The 19,444-nt window shown below is 39.6% G+C and overlaps 1 protein-coding gene across 1 annotated transcript in view; it reads left to right on the top strand.

The window, feature by feature from the left end:
- IFFO2 (intermediate filament family orphan 2) overlaps nt 1-19,204 on the top strand; it is a 53,929-nt gene extending 34,725 nt beyond the window's left edge. Inside the window, exons 4-9 of the mRNA XM_073317115.1 lie at nt 2,044-2,184; nt 4,143-4,285; nt 7,760-7,880; nt 10,725-10,817; nt 11,586-11,716; nt 12,181-19,204. Coding sequence (XP_073173216.1) covers nt 2,044-2,184; nt 4,143-4,285; nt 7,760-7,880; nt 10,725-10,817; nt 11,586-11,716; nt 12,181-12,286 — 735 coding nt within the window. The 3' untranslated portion in view covers nt 12,287-19,204. The remainder of the gene's footprint in view (nt 1-2,043; nt 2,185-4,142; nt 4,286-7,759; nt 7,881-10,724; nt 10,818-11,585; nt 11,717-12,180) is intronic.
- Nucleotides 19,205-19,444: the final 240 nt, after the last annotated feature.

Genomic DNA, 19,444 nt, shown 5'->3' with positions numbered 1-19,444 from the left:
TTTTTTTGTTTTAAGATAGCGACCTTCATGTCTGTGATTGCGTGACCAGAGAGATTGAAGTGTTCTCCGACTGGTTTATGAATGTTATAATTCTTGACATCTGATTTGTGTCCATTTATTCTTTTACGTAGAGACTGTCCAGTTTGACCAATGTACATGGCAGAGGGGCATTGCTGGCACATGATGGCATATATCACATTGGTGGATGTGCAGGTGAACGAGCCTCTGATAGTGTGGCTGATGTGATTAGGCCCTGTGATGGTGTCCCCTGAATAGATATGTGGCCAATTGTGCCCACATATCTATTCAGGGGACACCATCACAGGGCCTAATCACATCAGCCACACTATCAGAGGCTCGTTCACCTGCACATCCACCAATGTGATATATGCCATCATGTGCCAGCAATGCCCCTCTGCCGTGTACATTGGTCAAACTGGACAGTCTCTACGTAAGAGTAAATGGACACAAATCAGATGTCAAGAATTATAACATTCATAAACCAGTCGGAGAACACTTCAATCTCTCTGGTCACGCGATTACAGACATGAAAGTCGCTATTTTACAACAAAAAAACTTCAAATCCAGACTCCAGCGAGAAACTGCTGAATTGGAATTCATTTGCAAATTGGATACTATTAATTTAGGCTTAAATAGAGACTTGGAGTGGCTAAGTCATTATGCAGGGTAGCCTGTTTCCTCTTGTTTTTTTCCTACCCCCCTCCTGATGTTCTGGTTTAACTTGGATTTAAACTTGAAGAGTGGTCAGTTTGGATGAGCTATTACCAGCAGGAGAGTGAGTTTGTGTGTGTATGGGGGTGGGGGGGATGTGAGAAAACCTGGATTTGTGCAGGAAATAGCCCAACTTGATTGTCATGCACATTGTGTAAAGAGTTGTCACTTTGGATGGGCTATCACCAGCAGGAGAGTGAATTTGTGTGGGGGGGTGGAGGGTGAGAAAACCTGGATTTGTGCTGGAAATGGCCCACCTGATGATCACTTTAGATAAGCTATTACCAGCAGGACAGTGGGGTGGGAGGAGGTATTGGTTCATATTCTCTCTGTATATATAAAGTCTGCTGCAGTTTCCACGATATGCATCTGATGAAGTGAGCTGTAGCTCACGAAAGCTTATGCTCTAATAAATTGGTTAGTCTCTAAGGTGCCACAAGTACTCCTTTTCTTTCTGATTTAGTTAGCAAAAGCATTTCCACTTTGAAAGTAGTGCTTACAGAGTAATACACATCTGACTGGTGTTTTCCCAAATACTATGTGAAAGCAGGCTATGACTTGCATTCAGGTCAGTCCTTCCCAACAAAGCAAAGTTGTTGTTTTTTTTTTTTTTTTAGTCCAGAAACTCTACAGTTGTAAATGGAGAAAATCTCCGCACAATCATGCAGCGACATTGCCAATGGGGAAGGAGGAGCAGCTACTTACAAATAATATATATAACTTCTGTCTAATGTGCAGCACGATATGATGCAGTGGCAGTTCTTACTTTTGCTCTGTACCAAACTCACATGGACTTCTATAGACCTAGCCCTGTTTTAACTTTTTGTGTGTTTGTGAGATATATATGAAGTTGGTGCACAATTTTTTCGGAGCAGAATCTGACTAACTTTTCTTTACAGTGAAGTGCTAACTTCCTATCTGAAGTGGGCAAAAGTGATGAAGTATCATCAAATCTCTCATCTTGTTCTTTGCTTGCTTAACAGGTTTACATCTTTTCCTCCCCCATTTTATAGTTTCACTGAATCCATAAGAGGTGACTTTTGCTAGGTCTAGGAGTCACTTGTTCCCATAGCAAAGAATCTCAGTAGCTAGTTTTCATTCTCAAACACTTGCATTTGTTGGAATCAGATTTGAAAGTGTTAATTCCAGTAGTTGTCTAATCTAGACTATCCTTGTTTTGCCTTTCCCTGGAGAACAGGCGCAATGTGGTGTAAGAATGGTGTGCTCTGGGTTTATAGAGGTACAGTGCATATCCCTTCACTCCTGAACTGTGTAACAATAGAAGATAATCCACTACTGTCCTTCCTGCAGCCCATGACAGACCTGGACACAAAGATCCAAGAAAAGGCCATGAAGGTGGACATGGACATCTGCCGTCGAATCGATATTACAGCCAAGCTGTGCGATGTAGCACAGCAGCGCAACTCTGAAGATGTTTCCAAGATATTCCAGGTGATTAGGCCCTGAATTTTCTCTAGGGCAGGACAAGATGATGGCAGTATGAGGGAGGGAAAAGAGAGGGAATGTTGGGGAGTTTAGTTCATGCTCAAACTTCATCCAACATTCTCAACTTCTTTTGAAATTTCTCCCCAGTAGACTTCTTTTCATCCTGAATCTGTCTCCAATTGTAACAATGATCCACATAATCTGCTGCAGTATTAAGACTTGAGAGTTTATAGAAAACCTTCCAAAGAGAGCTCAGAATGTCCTTTGAAAAATACTATTAAAGTTTGGTGGTAGTTTACAAGTAACTGTACAAAAAAGCATCCTGGGATTCTATGTTCACCTAAATGGTTCCATCAGATTTGCTCCCTTCACAAGTAAGAGGATTTAACTTCATGCACTGTACTTGCATCCTGTGATCTCCAAGTTGAGCCCTTATTTTTGGCTCATACACCATGAAGAGAAATAAATAAATTTCTGACACTGATGGTTAGTTAACTACAATTACTTTGATATGTGAGGGCAAATAGAATACAGTTTACTTTCCCATAGCTATATTGGCTGTGCAGTACTAACCGGGGAAAACTAGTAACTTATTTTGCTCCAAAAGTAAGCCGTTATAGCTCAAAATAGACACACAACAGAGCTATGGAGTGATCAAGTGCCTTTAGCACAGTCAATTTTTGATCATAACTGCATTTTAAATTGATCATTGGCCCTTGCAACTTACCTCAACTTTCCATCTTCAAATAAATAGATCTGACTTTTTTAATCTTTCCAGTACAGTAGCTGCTAAGGGCTGCACTGTACAAACACAGGTTTTTTATTAAAACGTCCTTGCCCTTCTCTTGAGCCTTTCACATGGATGTCTTAAATGTGGTGAACAGTAAACTCTCCTCCATTCCAAATCAACTTTTTAATCTTATAAAATGCTTAGCTAAGGTAAACATGAGTTTTTTCATTAGCGCTTTTTTTTTTTTTGGTAATCTGGACAGAAATTGATTCAAATTACCTACTTGATAGGGGGAGAGAATTGCAGCTCCCCTGTGTTCAACAGTATTCCATTTTTCTAAAGAGAGATCTTGACTTTTAACTTTGATAAGTGGTAAAACTGTGCTATTGTTCTAAATTGAGTACACAGTTTTGATCAAGTATGCAGTGGTTAAAATCATCAGCGCAAAGGGCAACACCAGTCCTGAATGGTTCAGTTAGCAAATTAGTGAAAATTAAAGAGATTTGGCATTTATTGTGTGCTTTAAACATGTTAGCGACTGCATCACACCATCTGTAAATACTCATGAATATTTGTGCCTAAGTCCCACTGGACAAAAGAATGATCCTTCACTTTTCAGAGTTAGCTTTTGGTTCTCTTTGCACATCTATCAACTGCATTTATTTGGGTTTGTTCAGTTCAGTTCTCACATCTCTTGTACTGTCAAACTGATGACTAGCAATCTGTGCCTGTGACAGTGGGGTGGGAATAGCAATGGAATCAAGATTACCTTTAAAAGAGTGTTGTGTACTTTCTGTGAGTGTTCAGTTCTGAGAGGACCAGTCTTGTGATGGTAGTGGCAAGAGAGGGAGAGTACTGTTATTTCTCTCAAGCCTGCTGCCTGGACATTCTTGCCAGCTTCTGCTTGGTCCCTGTATCGTTCTAGCCTTCGCATGCTTTTCTGTAGCCCATATAATGTTGCCAGTGAGTACATCCTGTATGTAGAGCTCTGGCAGTCTGCAGCTTGCTTTGCTCTGTGCCATTTTGAACTGCTTCCTTTTGCTCTACGTTCACTACTTCCTAATAGATCTGATTCCTGTCCTTAATGCGTGCAGTCACTCACGCACCTGAATCACTGGGTACTGATGAACCATTATCTTCCACCTAACCTAACACCTCTCCTTTCTTCTCTCTGCACCCTTCAGTGCAGCACCTCAGTTGAGCCTTCCAGTCACTGCCCTTCTCTCCAATTAAGGTTGCTTCCAAAAAGAAAGAACGCAAGCTAACATCTGACGATGACCTCTCTGAGCAGGATGGAGACAACAGCAGATTATCAGATGATGAAGTCAGCTGTTCTCTGAACATCACAGATGAAATGAAGCGAATGTTTAATCAGCTGTGAGTATTCTGTAGAGTATGAGGTCTTTATTGTGGGACTTTCAGATCAACTGAGACTCCAAATTCAGATTTTTGGTGTTGTCACAATCCAAGACCCCAGTGTGTTTCCACAAACTTTCTAAATGTCCAGTAAAAATAGTTTTTTCACCAAATATTCAGCATTAATTGAACTCAGACTGCAGAATTTTAGTACCGCATAAGACTCGGAGTGAAATTTAGATATAAACAAAAGTGTAACTGAACAGTTAATTTTCACTGTCCACACCGAGTAGAATGCAGAAAGCAAGTAGCAATAAATAGTGAAATTAGACTTCTAAACTTTTATTTAATAATCACCCTGCTTGTAGCTGACGTGTATGATGCTCAAGAATGAAACTCCGCTCTTATTTATATGGTCTGGCATAAAGGTTTCCAGAGTTGTGAGATTTTTTTTCCTGCATCTGCCTCTTTGTCCGAGTAGAGTTTGAGAATGTGAGATTTGAGTAGATATAATTGTTTTTCCTTAACTTCTTTGCTAAAAGCTCAGTTCATAATATGAATACAGAATTTCTGCAGGACGGTTTGGAATTAACTTTAGCCAACTGTCATGGCGATTCTGTCTAGGAACTCCAACACCAGAATACCTGAATGCATCCGATGAAGTGAGCTGTAGCTCATGAAAGCTTATGCTCAAATAAATTTGTTAGTCTCTAAGGAGCCACAAGTATTCCTTTTCTTTTTACCAGAATACCTAGTTATGGATGTTAAGGACACTAATGCTGGAACAGTCTTGCTCAGGACTGGTATTCTTGTGGATTAGAATTAGTAGGGCAAATTCCTGCTTTAACTCCTCCCCCGCATCCTCCCCAAAAGTTGGGGTGGTGGTAGCAGAACTATAGCAGCCTATCAAAAACTCCAGAACATCTTGCTGGTGCAGGACAGGATAGTTCAGGAAGGTTGGAGGCTACGAGCTCTGGAATGCTCCTTACTGCCTCTCTAGAAAGGATTGGCATGTGCTTCTCTAGCATCTGCCCCCAACTGTGGCAAGCATGCTCTGGGGGCTTTGAACACCAGCAGGTGCACAAGCTCTGCCCTTTCCTGAAGTTGAAATACTGAGTGTGCCCTGCCTGTCTCCTGAATGAATACATTGGGAAAGTGGGAGGCTCTCTGTGCTTTCCCGCACAACATAGGACAAGATATGGTACTAGATAGTAAATTTTCACAATCTCTAGAGTTCAGGCTCATTGCTTTCTGCCCTGGTTGGCTGCTATCAAAATAGTCACTATAAGGCTTTTCAAGCCTTACATAATGGGAACTCCCTGAGCTGGAGAGCTGTAGATGGCTCCCTTGTTAATGCCACTCCAAATGTGGATCTTAGGTGCTCACTATCACATCCCTCTGGCCCTCTTCTCCTTGTCAAAGTTCAGCCAGCTGCAGTTATTTCATAGTGTAATAGAAATGCATTTTAGGTTTCTTTACTACTCCTTCGTTGCTGAAATTCAGTGTGCTTAACTGCAAACCAACAGTGGAGTTTTGTGGAGTTTTTAGTAGTAATTAGCATTTACGGTATTATACTGAAAACATGATACAAACACTAATTCCAACACTAGTTTAAAAAACAAGGAACTTAAGATTTGGTTTGTATGGTGAAGTCCTCTTAATACTCTGTCTCTAATACTCTCCTAATTAGCAAATAAATCTTCCAGGTCTACAACACACACACACCTTATAAAACTTTCTATTGCGGGGGACTTATTTGTGACATCATTCTGAAGATTCTTGAGTAGGACACTAACCCCTCTTCATTGTGTCTTTCTTATCTCTTCTCACGCAGCCCTACATGCTGCTGGTGCGTTTTTTGCTTTCCTTTTTCCTTTCAATTAATTACTGACGTAAGCTTTGCAGTAATTTATGGCTTCATTATTAAAATGCAACAGGCTTCTACAATGGTTGTTTTTATAAACTTGATTTAAAAAGAAAAAACTCCTGTATCAGCAGTAGCACATAGAAATCCTGTTATTAACTTCAAATGTAGTTGATCTAAATAACACTGAATGGTCATAGGTTCATTTAAGTGACCTGTGATAAACAAAGGTATTTCAAACTTACATCCCCTTGGGTTTTGTGGTAATGGATTTGTGGGTATGGACTCATACCAACACCAGAGATGAAAATAATTTGTTTTTTGAGCTGTAATTAATGAGGCGCATCATTAAAGCACTGTTATTAGTGAAAGGTCCTGAGCATTCAAATAAAACAAATAACCCTCTTTGAACAATGAATACAGCTAAAGCAGACAGCAGTTTAAATTGTGTGGTCTTTGTCTTTTCAAACAGTGAGCTCTTAGAGTGAAAAGAACTCTATGATTGAACAGACTGTGAAGGGTGGGTGCATTAAACTAGAAGTTTTAAAAATAAGCAAGGCTGGTCATCAGTAGACGTACGTTCCCTGCCTGTCCTCTTGCCAAGTTCTTTAACTTCTTCATAAGATACAGAGTTGGACTCAACTTCCGGCTTGATGTGATCATCTTAAAAGGAAATGAACTCAGGAAACAAAAATATGTCTAAGCCTGAAACAATTGAGAGAATATAAAACAAGAAGCCTTTCTCCCCTCCACCCCGCTCTGCTTTAACAAGGAAAAGAAACAAAGTAGCTAGAATAGAATTTCCATTCTGCTGCTGTTCAAGTGTCTCAAGTCTCTTCTTTCTTGTAATTTTAATTTACTTAGCAACTGACCAAATTAAAGGGACTGTCAAATTAAAAATTATTGCAGGCTATTTTTAACCTATGTTAATGAAACTATTACTCAAAATGGAATTTAAATGAGAAAGTAAACAGGATTTTTTACTCATGCGGTTTTGTGCTTCTGTTTGGAGAATGAAAATCAGTGGAGTCTATTTAATTTGTTCACAGTGGGTCTCTTTCTTGGAACTGCAACATTTGATTTGCTAGTGCTGCAGGCAGAATGTTTGTGTGTAAACTTTCCATTTGACACTTTAAAAAAAATCCATGGGAACCATTCTATTGGCCTTTGCTTTTGGGAACATTTAAAACTACATTTTCAGTCAAACTTGTCTTCAAACTAATTCTGCAAACTGCGTTTTCAGTCCTCCTACATAACGGAATAATTTAAAACATTCTTGTGGTTTAGCAACTGTTCAGTGCTGAAATAGCAAAATTAAAGCACCATCTAGAGGCCAAAACTGGAATTGTCTGTTTAAAGTAGATCGAATGTTGACAAGATTCCAGTACTCTGTTGCAGGGTGGGGAGAAACCCAGGTATCGGAACCTTCCAGACAGAGCAGCAGAGCCTGTTTTAATAGCCTTTAGATTTTTCAGCTGTTGCATTTCTGTTTCTCTTCCTTTTCTCCTATAGTTTTAATGTAGTGTTTTAAGGCTGTTCTTTTGAAGGTATTTCCAAGGCTGTGGAAAGAAATGGTTTGAAATAATTTCTACCCTTCTTTTTTTTTTTTTTTGTAACTGCTCTTTTAACAGGCGTGAGACATTTGATTTTGATGATGACTGTGACAGTTTAACATGGGAGGAGAATGAAGACACCCTGCTTCTCTGGGAAGACTTCACAAACTGCAATCCTTCAGTTGACCTGCAAGGAGAAGTGAGCTGAGTTGTTCTGTTTTTCACTTGTTTCCCATTTATTTCCTTCAGGAGATGGCACGCTGCAGCTTATCATGTATAGCTACTCTCAGCCTTTGTATCTTTGGCTGGTGATTCAGTTGGCCATGAAAACATGCTTTTTCAGATCCTCTAATGGTTTTGGCTTGCTTTCTGATACTGATCTACACTCCATCAGTCTTGTCTGTTTGCTCCCTCAAAACTTAAATATAACGTTAAAAATAAAATACAAGGCAAAAGAAACTAACAAGATACTTTTTTTAAACTATTGCATCTCATGATCTATTGCTTTAAATCTTATCCTTCCCATACTCTGACTCACTGGTCCCTCTAAGCTGTGCGCGTGCACAAAAATTTGCAAGAAGAAATTTTTTGCACACATGGCCTGTCAAAAATTAGAGGGAACATTGTTCACACTTGCTCATCATCCCTTGAAGTCGTTTAACTACCTTTGGCTCCTACCCTTAGGAGCCGTTATCTCACTTTCTGTGTAAAGTGCTATGTACAGCTGTGGCACTGTGGAAATAATATCTATTTAGATAATCTGTGTAGAATAGTATCCACATTTCACAGATGTGATGAGCTTAAAGACTTTGGCCATCCAGGTATTTTTATAAAATGTCTTTGTTATATGTGGTGCAGACAAAGCCAAAAGACTTGAATTACCGGGCTGGATAGGGTCTCTGGTATCTTCTGAAACAATGGATCCTGTGCTTCTGTCTCCCCTTTTGATAAGGCCATCTGGCAATAATCTCATGGAGTTTGCTGTTAATAAGATTTCTAAGTCTGTTTGAAATAAATCTGATTGCTACAAGCTTCCTCTTTTAGAAATTTTGAGTGTTTGAGACAGGCTTTGGGAGATAAGATTTAAACAGGGGCACCTTAGAGGTGTATACACTGTTACTCCATTACTGAGTAGCATGACAGCTCTGGGTGAGTAGGAATTCTGCCTTCCTCACCCCGTCACCACTAGAATGTAAAGATGCTGAGGCAGCTGTCTTCTGAATATTGTCTTGTGTTGACTGCCAGGAGTGTGTTAATTTACATCTTTCCATTTGTGTATCATATGGCACATGCTGAAACTGCAGAGATTACTTAAAGGAGCTAAGACTGCAGAATACTGCATATTTAGCTATATGTCTTCTGGTGAGCCGGGAGAGTGCCAGAATGATCAAGTAATGTAGCTGTGTGCTGGAATTAGTGACAGATTATTTGCATATAGCCATGTGTGCATGTATAAGCTCAGTTATCAGTGGCATATTACAGAACTCAGACCTTCTGTGGTGTAACTCTAAAGGTTTTAAGAGGCTTAAATCCTTCTGAATGAATATTACACAAGGAAAGGGTAGATTTGCCTTGTACATGGAGATTCTGAATTAAGACAGACTGAGTGTGTCTGGGCTTTAGCATCATAGTGGTTTACATGCCTGAGTCTCCCGCAGTAGAGTTCTTATTCAACACCCCAGCCACCTTCATTTGTGGCCTCCTTCCTTAAAACCCTTTTGCATGGGAAAAGAAGAAAATGGGATAACTCTGGTAAATCATAGGCCTGCTAGCCTGACATCGGTCCCAGGCAAACTCATGGAAAGGCTGATATGGATGCAATATTTAAAGAATTAAAGGATGGTAGCGTAATTAATGCCAATCATCATAGTCTTATGGAAAATAGGTTTCATCAAACAAAATTTAACTGTGATGGTATACTTAGTCTTCTGTAGGGCGTTTGATTTTGTCCCTTTTGACATTGATTTCTGTATAATGCTTTTTTTTTTTAAAAATCAATGTTAAATCAATGTTACTCGTATTAAATGGATTAAAAACTGGTTAACTGATAGGTCTCAAAGTAATTATAAATAGGTAATTGTTGATCAAGTGGGGTTGTTTCTAGAGTGTCCTATAGGGATCTGTTCATTGCTCAATGTTTGGTAGCCGTAATCTTCCAAAATATCTCCAGTGTATCATGGTTGGTTTGTCTGGCACCTGGCTACACTACTCATGTTTATTCAGTGCAAACTCCTTGGAGCAGTGGCTGTCTCTCCTGCCGGAGCAGTGCCAAAATCAGAGACTCAGTAAATAAGGGTGATTAAGTTAATCTATAAACCAGATTTCCAAAGCAGTATTCCTTGTTTACAAATAAACTAACACTTCTGAAAAATTATTTCAAACCATAATTAAGGCTAAGATTTTGTCATGGCTACGGGCAAAAAGGAGAAGTCACAGAAGTCTGTGACCTGTCCCTGACTTTTACTAAAAATATCATGATAAAATGGGAAAGGGACTGGGCAGCTACATGGTGGCTGGGAGCTCTGGGGTCCCCACCACCCGTGAGGGCGCAGAGCTTCAGAGCTGCAGGGGATTCCCCTGTGGCTGGCGAGGAGCTGTAGAGCTTGAAGGCCCACTGCCTGAGGCAGCAGGAGTACCTCACAGCTCCCTGCTGCTGTGGGAGGCGGTGGGACCCTGCAGCTCCCAGCTGCCAGGGCTGAAGTCATGGAGGTCTTTAGAAGTCAGAGTCACTAAAGGGCAGATTTTTAGTTCTTTAGGCACCTAGTAGGATTTTCAAAAGTATCTAAGCACCCACACCCATTGAAATCAATGAGTTTTGGACGCTGAAGGGTGTTTGAAAATTCTACTAGTGCCTAAACACGTTGAAAAATGTGACTGTGTGGGACAAATCCTGAAGTTATTATCCACAAGCAGTCATAGTGGATTAAGGGTGGGGTAGGGCTAGTTGTGTAATTAAAGGGCTACATGATTGGGACCTAAATGAGCTATTCCATAAACTGTTTTAATCTGTCCCAACTAACTGGCCTGTAATGTTCTTCTGTAGCAGGAGGAGAATCTGGGGAACTTGATCCATGAAACAGAATCTTTCTTCAAAACAAGAGACCAAGAATATCAGGAAACAATAGGACAGATCGAGGTGAGAGAGTGCCCTGTGAAAGAAAAATACTCAAGGATTTATTTACCATCTTAAAAATCTGTTATGAACTTCAGTACTGTGGGTACACTCCCTGGGCCAAATTGTGTGCTCAATTTCAGACCACTGAAGATGATGGAGTGTATATATGTAACTGCAGAACTTGACCCTCAGCATCGCATCCAGTATAGCACATCCTTCCTCAATAGTGCAATAACTTACTTGAGACTACTATGTTGAGTGAGCATAACGTTGTAACTAGTGGGTAAAGGACAGCTCAGACGAGTATAAATAAAAATACTTTGAGATTTTGTCAGTTTTCTACAACATCCTTTCTTTCTCTTTGGGAAACCCCTCTAGTTGCTAAGGAATGATTTCAGAGAATGCCAGGCTGCACTAGTATAGCTTCTCAAGATCTTTATGCTCCATCTGTGAGCCATAAAATATAAATAGCATCTCACAGGCAGTTTGCAAGTTTAAGGAATCACTGTACATTGACAAACAGGATGCAAACAATTAGTAGCCAAGAGCTGTTGAAAGACTAAACTAAAACTAAATAGGATTGCAGTACTGGGAAGAAGCTGATAAATATGGTAACCTCAGATAAGATGGAAAGTAAGGCTGCCCTGTGGACCTCATGAATGTGTATGGAATAGGTAACTGGAGTGCTTGCATGACATTCAGTATGCCAACAACCCTTAAAACTGGAGAGGACGGGGATTTAGCAAGTCTCCTTGTTATATGCTGACCACCGTCTCTTGTTTTGGACAGCTGGAGCTAGCCACAGCCAAGAGTGACATGAATCGCCACCTCCACGAATACATGGAAATGTGCAGCATGAAGAGGGGCCTGGACGTACAGATGGAAACCTGTCGTAGACTTATCAAAGGCTCAGCTGACAGGTAAATAGGATGTTCCTTGGTTCTCTGCTGTTCTCTAAGAACTCCTCCTGCAGACACATTGCCTAACAGTCCATTAAAAAGCATTGAAGTAAAATACTTCCTGTTGATGCTTTCTTCAGTTTAGAAAGAAAGTTTTACGCACCTTCCAAAGAGGCTTGATGCTCACTGTTGTGTTTGAAGACTTGTGTGTCATTTGCGCACTCAGCCTCCACATTCCCATCAGTAAAACGGGGCTAGTGATGCTCACATTTGTACAACACTGAGATTCTATGGATGAGAAGTGCTAAATATCACTATTAATACTCATTAGAAAATGTAAGTCCAGATACAGTGACATAGGACACTTTTTCATCTTACCTGAGGATGGAAAGGGACCCTTTTTTCTTAAAATGAACAGAAAGAGCAATGTTTAACAGCATCACTTGCTGAACTTTGTCTAAACCTTTCTCTACATTTCTCTGCAGAAATTCTCCATCTCCCAGCTCTGTAGCCAGCAGTGACTCAGGAAACACAGACGAGATTCAAGATGAGTTTGACAGAGAGGCGGATGTGGAGCCTATGGTCAGCTGATACATAATCAGAGCATTCCAGTAAAAGGGAAAATACAGAAGAAAAAAAAAATGAAAAAATAGAATGCTGACCGAACAGACTAATAAGCCCTGGCACAGGGTTCCTGAAGACTCATTCCAATACGCATCCCCACCCCACCCAAGGATTGGTGCTGTACATTTCTACTGTTCTACAAATTACAAATGCAGAATTCTGTAAGAAAATATGGTGTTTTAATTGTGCCTTTGCCCCAAGCTGAGCCACTTTGAGCTCTAATGAAATATTAATAGCAGGTGTTTTTTATAAGAAAAATAAAAAAAGGGGGAAAAAAATTTGGACGCAGCAGAGAATGGTGCTGGAAAAGTTTTGCGTGTTTCGGTAGACTTACAACTTACTGAAGTGCTGCACTGATTGGCGAAAGGAACACTGTGGCAAAATGAGCATGGAACACAACACAATTACAGTATGATGACCACAGCTGTCTGACCAAAAAAATAAATAAATAAATAAAAAATGTAAACACCTCCAAATGTAGCCGTTAACCCCATTTAAAAATAGCAGTGGGTTAGAGGCAGACTTTAGGCTCATGCAATTATAAGGTATCTAAAGGAATCTCTATGCCATCTGTCTGGGTGGAGGGACCTTTGGAATCTGCACAAGCTTTTTGCCTGAGTCTAGAATCCCAAGAAGCAGTTCTCAGCTCGGTGGCAAAGCAGATGGACAGGGTACACTGGGGTGGGAATATCACCGTTAAACTACTATGCAAAAAAAAAAAAAAAAAAAAAAGCTTGCCTTATTTATATGGAATGTTTGGTCCCTGCTGGGCTTGAGTTATCTCTTGGTGGAAGGAAAGCTAAAAAACACAGTTGCACATGTTAGTTATCTGTAGAGCTTCCTTTGTGGAGGAATGTCTGTTATAATGCCTTTGTTTCCTGGGATGGGATTAGGAGGGGGATCAGCCCTTCAGTTCCTGAATTTTTTTTCCAATACTTTTTTTTAATCATAATAGTTGCAGGTCTGTCTTTACTGTCTGGGATATAAGCAGCATAAAATGCAATTTCATGAGTAGCGTGGTTGAAGCATCAGGGTAAACTGACACACTATGCTATAGATGTAGGCTTGAGATGTGATATCATTACAGACCACTGTTCTTTGGAAAAGCTGAAAATCAGAAAATACTGTAATGCTTTTTAGGGCACAGTAAAACAAATCCTAAACTACTGCTGCTCTGGAATTAGGGAATAACAGCCATGTGCTTTCTCTGTGAGAAAGCAAGTAGACCTAGGCCTTATGTATCTGTTCCTCTGTATTTTAAACCAGAGAAAGCAGCATCAAAAGTCTAATTTATTTACTTTCTATTCAGGGAGCTGGTGGCATGAGATGGGCTGTTCTTGGTTATAATTAGGAGTTATCACAACTGAGCCAAGAGAAAAGGGGAATGGAAATCCCCTGACTGTAAGCAAGCGGAAGACCATACCAGATTGTTTTGCAGGCCACTGTTGAAGACCTAATTAATATCTCTTAGAAGTAACTATGTAGCTAGTGACCATTTTAAGACTTAGAGACTAAATTTCAAATTATTATTTTTTCCCCCCTTTCATGAAACTCCTCCCACAGCGGTTGGAAAATACTGGGAGTGGGAGTGGTTTTCTTCCCATACTATTTCATGTAGATTGGACAGAGAAATGTCAGGTTTTTAGCATCCTCTCAGTGTTAAGTGGTGCTGAGATGGCTGTTCTGTACCCATCAACTTGAAATAAAATCAGGGGATGGCATTGTGAGCAAACAAAATCTAGTACACAGAAGAGTGCTGCTTTCTCCATAACAGAGCACAAGTGTCTGTATTAGGCAGAGAATGCCTCTTGGAATTTTGCACAACTTGCTTCACTCTGGTAGAAGTGACAGATCCTTGCTTGTACAGTAGCTTTGTGTACCGTACCATCTTATCGACTCTGGTTCCCTGCATTGCTGCCTGTAATTCTCTCATTACTCTTCCCATTGAGTGTCCTGTAGCTGACTTCATAGACCCAGACTGAATTATGTGGGCTATCTGAAACATATGGCCCCCCCATATCTTTCCAGGTGGGAAGAACAACTGTGATGAGACCCTTCTGGATCCACAATGTGAGTTTTAAATGACTCCCGTCCACGAAAAGAACTGTAATGCAAGGACACACAATTTTACTTTTCTTGCTGTTTGAAACATTCAAGCCACTTGTGCATAATCTCTTGTTAGGAACTCTTTTATCAGTCAGACTGTACCTCAGTGGCCTTTTTAAAATGTTTCATTACATGTGTAATATTGTGCTTAGGTCCTTTTTTAAAAGAAACCTGTATTCCAAAGTGCTCATTCCTAGCATATCTTATCTAGCCAAAGCAGTAAATTATGTTCACTAGGAGTGGGATTTGCGGGGTGGGGTGAAAAATACATGTCAGTTGTGCCCTTTTGATAAGGGAGTGGGACTCCCATGTTTTCAGTTAAAGTATTTTTAAGGTTACCAAGCCTCTTTGAACCTCAGCTGCTAAATATATTAGGTTTCTCGAAAGGTTGAGACCACCTGCCAAAGCTGAATGTTTGTAGTTCGTTCTCTAGTGACTTTGGAGGAAACATTGTTTATAACAGGAGTTTGCTCCTGTAATGAGACAGCCTTCCTGGAGACTTCCAGTCAGCTGTCCTCAGATTATGAAAACCTCTTTTGTAGGGGAGAAGTTGAACAGTTTAAACAGCCGTCCTACTTAGCTGCTGCTGCTTTCTTTGTAAAATGCAGTATTCTGCAAGGAGACTGGTTCAATGTTTTACCTTTTAATGGTTGGCATGTTGAGGCAGGGAAAGAGAAGAGTATCCTGCGTTAGAGTGAACTGCTTGAGGAAGCAAAACTTAGTTGTTGATACAAGTAATCTGTAACCTACAGTTCATCTCATAGCCATAATTATGAGGAGCATCTGTAATGAGGTTGCATTGTTTGGAAATGTAGGAGGTGAGGATAGCTGTATAGTAAAGAATAAGAAATAATGTGTATGATGATGAAATGTGTATGATGGTAATAGCAATGACCATGGTTGTTGTTGTTGTCTGTTTTTTCTATAACCATATGTAATCCATTTTTAAAGTTTGTCTTCATACCTGGGTTTGGGGTTATATTTTAGTCAAGGCATTGGACCTGATAGCTAGCGGGGTCTGCCCCTTGGTAGTTATTGATGGTCGTTTTCCCATGCGGTTTTTTGTTTAGTTTTGTTTCAAATGATGCTGCTGATTTAGCTGACGGTGGTCCCATTTTGTCTGTATTTAACACATCTGTAGTGACCAGATCAAAAGCTTGCCAGAAGAAAAATTGTGAAAATGCTGGAAATCATTTTGATGACCTCTTTTTTTCCTTTGTAAAGCTGTAAATACTTTTTTTATTTTCTATTTTTAACGCAGTGTCATATTGACACTTTTTTAGACTTATCAGTAAATCCTCCTCATTGTTTTTTTCCTCATTTTTTAAAGAGGATTTCAAGAAAGCAAACTTTTTTTGCTTGTTAGCAGTGTAATAAAGTAGATCAAATTCCTAAAATGGATTTGTACAAAAACAGTGTTTTCAGTGAATAAATCTCAGTGCTTTTGTGGATGCATGTTCTTCAAAAAGTCCAAAGAATCATGTGGTACAAACGTTTTTCAAGGATTTAATAAATACTACGTTAGCTCCGGCAAGAAACAAGGAATGAAAGCATTTTTTAAAGTATGGGTTGGAAAAACATTAAATGCAACTAAGAGAAATGTGTAATCTATTTATAAATAAACACAGTTTATTCTATTTTCTAGATATATATATTTTTTTTTAAACATGCAAACAGAAGTCAGTTAGCAAATACAGGTCTTCCTCTGTAAAGTATTCTCTGTTTTATGGGACTCCAAATTCTCAACACTTTCAAGTATCAGCATGAGAAACAAATGTAACAGGTGTGGCTGTCTGTGAAACACTCCTCCCATCTCTTCCTCATAGCAAGAAAAACATATGTTGCGAACATTACTGTAACTGCAGAATTATCTTTCCCCATCTTCACTGATTCTAATGCCTTCTATTAGAGGGTGAGTATGGACTGACATCTATTCTGCTAACCACAAATGATACTTCAGATGCATATTTTACATTTTTAAAATTTGACCTAGAATAAGATTTGTATTTTACCCTCTAGCAGGGTAGAATATATTAGGACTGCAATTCAGACTTGAGGGGCCTGATTGCTAATTTCCTTACACCAGTATAAATGGGGAGTAACTCCATGGAATTATACCAGTTGGAGATCAGAATCTTTCTGTATGTAGGAAGGCTTTTTAGAACTGGTTGCAATTTCGATATGGTAAAGGAAATATTAACATAACATACTTGCTTTCAAAAACTGAAATTCCCATTGTCAGTCCAGACTCAGGGCAGGTCTGCACTACATGGTTAAGTTGACCTAAGTGATGCAATTCCAGCTATGTGAATAATGTAGCTGGAGTCGATGTACCTTAAGTTGACTTATTGCGATGTCTACTCCGCACTGGGTTGATGGGAGAAACTCTCCCGTTGACTTACCTTATGCTTCTCGTTCCGGTAGTCGATGGGAGAGTGATCGGCAGTTGATTTAGCGAGTCTTCACTAGACCCGCTAAATCGACCCCCGGTGGATGGATTGCTGCACCCACCTGTAAGTGGAGACAGGCCCTTAGGATGAGTGATGGCATTGGTGGCACAGGAGTGCTTACAGCCATACCAGGAACACCCATAAACCTGTTGAAATGAAGCAGATATTTGCTTATGTTTTCCTTATTTCTGTACTGTGGAAAGATCAATATTGATGGAAGAATGTTTGTACCTGGAACATGTAGTGAAGAACATCTTAATAATGAAGGGCTTCTGACGGTGCTTCATTTTTGTGACTGCTACATCTTTGAGCAGCATAATGTTTGAAAGGGAGTGCTGCTGACTAAACTCTTAATGCTATTAATGCTTATAACGGTGGAAAACTGTAAAAGGGTCTTTCACCTAAGCTGTTCTGTTGGAATTTAAACTCTGCTTGGATAATAATGCTGACCAAGGATCCAAGGTAATACTCAGATCGCTTCTTTCACATTTTGTTTCTAGACTTTTATTTAAAGGAGCTGGTGCATTAGCACAAAGAAGCAATATTTGTATTGCAGACACAGCAAAGACATGCTTAAAAGTTTTCCTTTGAAATTATATAAAAATCACTGAAACATTTGTTGGCCTTAAGTTTTGTCCAATCTCATTTTCACAAAACCTAAATTTTAGACTAACTTTGACCTGATAGTGCCCCTCGCCTCCAGCATAAAAACATAACAGATAATACCAAGATCCCAAATCATCAAGCAAATTTTACACATGTAGGCTTGTACTAAATACCATTTTTAAAAGTGTACTTGAAAGACTTACCTGTCAAGCTTTGAACTTAGCTTCTTACTTGAGCTTAAATTTTCCTTTTAAAATGTCTTCACATGCATTTGTGCATAGCTTTGGGGTCTTCGTCTTTTGTATTTAAAGCAGCCTTTCAGAAAGCTCATCTTTTTGAAGTAGCAGAGATTTTGAGAGGCTGGATGAAGTTGGATGCTGATGAGGCCCTCAACTCTTTAAAAGAGCATGTCAGGTCTCCTTATCTGTGACTTGTGGCACTCCAATAATGAAGCACTTTCACAAACAAGATATGGTCTTAAATCTGAATAGGTCTGTCTTTTCAGGCAGGCAGTGATGCTAACATCAGAAAAACTGCTTAAGAAATAGTTACACATTTGACTTCATTGCAGTACTTGTCTAAAGGTTTTGAAATTGACAGTCCAAATCATTCCCATGGTGAAATATACATGTACCCCTGTGCTGCAAATCTGGGCCATGTTTAATTTGTTGGCTGCCTAAAGTGACAACCCATACAGAGTTAATCTTAAATCTTGTTCTAGAAATAAATGTTTAAGATGGTTAAGAGCTTGGGCACTTAACCACACTTCCTTAATAATAGAGTTTCACTGAAAGGAATATACAAAGTCATCTGTCCCTAGGGTTAAGCTATTTTTTAGCTAAATTTTGCCAAAAATGGTATTTATTTTTTAAAGTGTTTAAAGGGGAGACCTTAATTAACTCCTTTCCATGCCATGTCACTTTGTGTCTGTTAGGGTTTTTTTTGGCTCATGTGAGAGTTTTATTTTAATACTCATTAAAACAGACTACTGTTCAGAGTGGAAATGAAACTGTTTACTGTATTGTTGTAAATATTGTGCTTTATATTCTGTATATTAGCTTATTTTAAAGGGAAAAAATGACTTGAGTGACAATGCTATTTGATCTCCAGTAAGGAAAGATCCAAGGATGAACCAATTCCTAAGCTTGCTCCAGAAGGGCCAGATTTAAGTGGATTGCCCCTCTGTTTGGAGTCTGTCCTTAAGTTTAAAAGCAGACCAATTGGTTTACAGACTGTCCAAGAGTTTTGCATTATCCATTTTGGAAGGAGCACTAGAAACATGAACAGCAAGAGCCCGAAGCATTTGAATTGGAGATAATCCACTGGAACTCACAATTCCCCGAGTAGTGCCAAAAACTAGCAACTGTAGATCTGATCTCTAGCTGCCTGTATACTGTTTTTTCTTGTTCTGTCTTGAAAGGGCAAAAGTCCAAGCACGTATCCACCTCCATCATTCTCAGCCATCCTGTGCTTGTGGTACTGCCCTTCTGAGAAGCATCGTGATATTGGTTCATCTTTGTGCTCTTCATTTATAAAAATTCTAACTATGAATGTTGATTTCCAAGTCACGTACCAAATGGGCTTCTCTGTGAAAAGGGGCTGTGTTCTGAAGCTCGTTGATGAAAACGGGTTATGGTAATTGTCTGGTTACAAGGAAAACCCCCTTAAAATAAATGCCAAACTTCCTGGTTGTCTGTCTTGCGTGCATCAGTTCTTGTCTTCTAACTTTGTTCTTCCATAACACCTGACATCCAGGGAAATGTTTAGCTGCATGTAACAGAAACTCGTCAGCATTGAATCACTCATCTAGCCCTCCAAACTTCAAAGGAAAGGGCACCTCAATGTCCTTAAAGGTCCCCTTCCCCATTTTCTAAAATCTAGGCACATTAACTAACCTGAAAAGCATAAGTTTGGCAGCATTTTATACAGGTAAGACTAAATGCTAACCCAAGCTCACAGATCA

Source organism: Lepidochelys kempii, chromosome 18, assembly GCF_965140265.1.
Source record: "Lepidochelys kempii isolate rLepKem1 chromosome 18, rLepKem1.hap2, whole genome shotgun sequence".
NCBI lineage: Eukaryota > Metazoa > Chordata > Testudines > Cheloniidae > Lepidochelys > Lepidochelys kempii.
This window is presented reverse-complemented; position numbering and strand designations above follow the sequence as displayed.